The following is a 4,414-nucleotide window of genomic DNA, read 5'->3' as shown; positions in this document are numbered from 1 at the left end:
TCACTGAATCTGGCTCATATTTGGTCAATAAGGGCCACAGGGACTCTTTCCAAAGGGTCAGGACGAAAGATGGTCTTAGATATGAGGGGAGGGATCCTCCCCTCACACTGACCTTCTTTGTGAAAAATGCAAATCAGTGAAACCAAGCAACTTTACAAAGAGACATGCAACATCAGTGTCATTATGCAAAACAGCATACTCTGTAGAAGCGCGCGCCAGGACCATGAGGAAGCCTCAGTAGAGAGGAGCGTCACCCGGATGTAGAAACTTGCAGCAGTGACATTAATGAAGTAACAAGTGTTGTGTATCTTGAGATGGAAGAAATAATGAGTTTTAGTTAATGGAATGAATCCTGCCAGAGAATAAGGCCAAAAGATTCTATTTAGTGAGTAAAAAAAAAAAGAAAAAGAAAAAGAAAAAAAAGACTTTATAAGTTTAGTTCTCTGGTTTATAGAGAAGCTTTTTGCTATGTGATGAGGCAGAGGAGAGTAACAAAGGGATGTTTGAAGATGTAACCTATGCAGATTGCACCCAGAGGCCTCTGAAGGATGAGACTGCCTTGCCTGGTGATGTCTTCTAATTATCATGTCTATAAAGAGTTATTCATTGATGAGCTCTGAGTAACCCTTAGGACAGAGCTGACCACCGGTTACCTTTCCTGGGAAATCCAATCTGGAAGGAAGTCTCAAATTCTGTATTTCTTCTTGCTAGAACTCCAATAGCTTATGTTTCCCAGATACATATCTCATCCTTATAGAGATATTTGTTCAGGTTTTGCTCAATGCCCAGAGGACTGGAAAATATTCATTTTCACAAAGATATATTTATAACCACTTTGGGGGGGGTCTTATTCCACATTAGGTCTTTCTCAGTCCTAGGGGACCATCTATCTCCTGCCACAAATTTTGAGAGAAAAGTTTTTGGACCTTAGAAATCAGTTGCCTTGTTCCCTCAGTACCAAGAGCTAGTGGGGTATAGGATGTAGTACAATAATAGAGATGAAACTGTCTCCTGGGCATCTTTCTGCATGGTCCTTGAAGAAACCCTGCCCTACTGCTTTGGTACTCCAACATTTGTATTTTCTGAGATGCAAAGAATAACATAGAATGTCAGATTCTTATTTTGTCTCTTAATTTTAACTTCTTACCCAGTTTCTAGACCTTATAATGTTTCTCAGTTCTGGCAATGACACAGTTGTTCTCCTTTTGGGGGGTGGGATGAGGGATGTGGTGGTGGTCAAGGTGAAGAGAACAAGGTGAAGAGAACAAGAATGTACACTGGAGTCAAAAGAAACTGAGAACAGGCTTTGCCACTTCATAGTGGGGGTAGAACTTAGGAAAAGTGACTTCACATCTCTGGCCCTCAATGCCTTATTTATTTCTTTTGTAAAATTAAGATAAGAATATCCACTTTATAGAATGGTAGGAAGGATTAAACAATATTTTTGATAAATCCCCCAACACATATGGTAAGTGCTCAATGAAGAACTTCAGAATCAAGGAAGTAAGGCAGGAAAAACTCCCCCATAATGACTCCGATAACTCAGTGCCCCATTGAGTTCCATGACCAGGTTCTTATTTGGCATTAAAAAAAGATTATTGTTCATTTTCATTTGTTTCTGGCTTATTGAACTCATCTTTCCTGGTCCAGATCAGGCAAGGTCATCCTCAAACTGATGAGCTTCTCAGAACAACCTATCGAAAACATCCATGGCTACCCAGGTTTGAGTTGCATCCTGATGGACAGGAAATATACCAGGCTTAAATAACCGTATGGCAGGTGTGTGGCATAGTGCCTGGCACATAGAATGTGCCAGGAGATGCATGTACAATGAATGGACTTATTAAAGTTTTATTGTTCCTCAAACTGATTTTGAAAGACACACAACTGAAGAAAGAAGTAATGTGAAATTTTTGGTAATCAAAACCCAGCAAAGAAGCAGTTTCTTCCCTGGATAGGGAAGGCTGGGATACTATTAGCCCAGGTGAGCACCATATGGTCATAGGGATTTATCTCTTTTGCCACTCCTGTGACCAAAAGGAACAATCATGCCTTCAGTATGAACTCTAGTCAAGGAATAAACCTCTGATGGCTGAAAGGATTTTGTTCTTTGAAAAACAATAAAAATCTTCTGACTTGCCATCAACAGACAAGCTGATATCAAAGAGCCAGGAGGCATCTCAAATTCATCAACATTCCTTTAATGAGGCGGTGAACTCTTAATGGTAAACTCAACAGCTGAGTAACAGGCTGATGTTATAACAATAGGGAGAGAATCAAGGCACTGAGGTCAAAGCCTGGAGCCAACACCCACCTGGGATGGGGTATAAAAGGCCCAGGAGGAAAGGAGGTTGTCAGACTCAGTGGCTTGACCTTTCCAGCTGCTCTCAACCTTCTGTGCAACCTCAGCCTAACACCATGACTTCCTGCTACATCAGCTCATCCCAGTGTCCCGGCAGCACCAGGTTGCCTGCCCCAACAAATGTCTATGGCCCCTCCATTGACATTGTGTGCCAGCCTGGGGCAGAGGCCAGGGCTGCCTCCCTGTGCCTGTCGGCCACCATGGCACATGCCAACCGAGCCCGTGTGGGGGCAACCCCTCTGGGCAAACCCAGTCTGTGCATGCCCTTCAGCTGCCGCACTGCTTGCCCCTTGCCAGGGACCTGCAACATTCCCGGCAACATCGGAGTCTGTGAGAACTATGCGGAAGGCGCCCCGAATGGCCATGAGAAGGTGACCATGCAGTTCTTGAATGACCGTCTGGCCAACTACCTGGAGAAGGTGCGCCAGCTGGAGCGGGACAATGAGGAGCTGGAGACCAAGATCCGAGAGTCGAGCAAATGCCATGAGTCTACCATGTGTCCAGACTACCAGTCCTATTTCCAGACTATTGAGGAGCTCCAGCAGAAGGTGAGGTTTAGAATAGCCTGGGGTGTGCTGGGTCTGAGGAAGGTAAGGGCTTGGGAGGCAAAAAGTTCCTGAAGGCTCAAGGAGCTTTGAGTTCTCGGATTCTCTCATATATGAGTGTAGAGGCTACCTGTAGAGCTGGAGCCCAGGGTATGATGTTTTGTGTGCGAACTGTCTTCCTGCTTTTCCTCAGATCCTTTGCAGCAAGGCTGAGAATACCAGGCTGATTATCCAAGTTGACAATGCCAAGCTGGCAGCCGATGACTTCAGAATCAAGTAAGTAGGGCCAGAAGACGGCTCAGAGTGACTCCTTCCTCCACCCTAACTCCCAATGGCCGAACACTTGATTAACAGAATTATTGTCTTATTTCTTCTTTCCTAAATTCACCAAACAAAAATTTTTATTACAAACAAAACTAATAGAAGCTGGATGAGAAAAAAATACCACCAAGTTTAGCATGTATAATATAGCCTAGAGTTAGCCCTCCTTCATTTATTTTCCTAAAATGGAAGACAAGGCTTCCTGAGCTCACTAACTGGGGGCAGAATAAGGTGACTTCAAGAATAAACTGAGCAAGGACAGTCACTGAATTTCATATGTAATTAGAGGATCAACTTACAGATGGGCCAGGGTCCAGATTTACCTATGGGGCCTCAAATACCAGATATTTCTACTAAACAAAGATCAGAGATAGAGAAGTAGTCCAATACAAGGAAAAAGGGAGCAAATTGCTGACTTGGCATCTGGTTGTTGCTTATTCTGGTGAACTGATAGCTGGTGTGAGTCCTGTCCTGGATCCTAAGACACATTGTCATAGGGAAGCCAGTTAATCTTTTGGAATCAAAGTTGCCTCAGTGCCCAATGGCAAAATGATACCCACTAGGAGTGCTTTGCTAGACCATGAGCAGAATGAGTAGAGCGGTGGAGTCTAGTTCATCTCTGAGGCCAGAAATGAGCACAGTGAGCAAATGAGAATTCTGGTTGGTGAAGGAAATGGGAACGAGGGGCAGCTGAGAGGGGATGTCCTTGGCGTCCTGCTGACCTTGTGTTTCCTGTGCTGGAAGGCATGAGAGTGAGCTCTCCCTACGCCAAATGGTGGAGGCAGACATGTGTGGGATGCACAAGCTCATGGATGACCTGAGCCTAGCCAAGGCTGACCTGGAGGCCCAGCAGGAGTCCCTGAAGGAAGAGCTGCTCTGCCTCAAGAAGAACCACGAACAGGTCTGGGCCCGGGGCTGCAGACCCTTGAGGGAGGGCGCTGGGCAGGAAGGAGAGCGCTGCTCACCTTGGGGCTCTAGGATTCAAACCTGGGCTCAGTTGGCATCAGGATGAAGAGTTGATCTGGGTCTGGGAGTCAGGCTGACTGTGTGGGAGGTGGTGGAAGGAGAGCTTCTTGTCTGTAAAGGTTTGCCTTGTCATTTTAGGAAGGCGTCCAAATGGGCTCTTCCCAGTGGACCACGGGCAAGACTTTTTACATCAGTGCACGAGTGGTGGCACCCCTAAAGC

The 4,414-nt window shown here is 45.4% G+C and overlaps 1 protein-coding gene across 1 annotated transcript in view; it reads left to right on the top strand.

Annotated features, from left to right (window-relative positions):
* The first annotated feature begins 2,319 nt into the window (after window positions 1–2,319).
* LOC111151486 (keratin, type I cuticular Ha8-like) overlaps window positions 2,320–4,414 on the top strand; it is a 3,938-nt gene continuing 1,843 nt past the window's right edge. The window contains exons 1-4 of the mRNA XM_022509499.1: window positions 2,320–2,910; window positions 3,101–3,183; window positions 3,973–4,129; window positions 4,333–4,412. Coding sequence (XP_022365207.1) covers window positions 2,320–2,910; window positions 3,101–3,183; window positions 3,973–4,129; window positions 4,333–4,412 — 911 coding nt within the window. The remainder of the gene's footprint in view (window positions 2,911–3,100; window positions 3,184–3,972; window positions 4,130–4,332; window positions 4,413–4,414) is intronic.

The sequence above is a fragment of the Enhydra lutris genome, unplaced genomic scaffold (genome assembly GCF_002288905.1).
Source record: "Enhydra lutris kenyoni isolate GAN:26980312 unplaced genomic scaffold, ASM228890v2 scaffoldscaffold26, whole genome shotgun sequence".
Lineage (NCBI taxonomy): Eukaryota > Metazoa > Chordata > Mammalia > Carnivora > Mustelidae > Enhydra > Enhydra lutris.
This window is presented reverse-complemented; position numbering and strand designations above follow the sequence as displayed.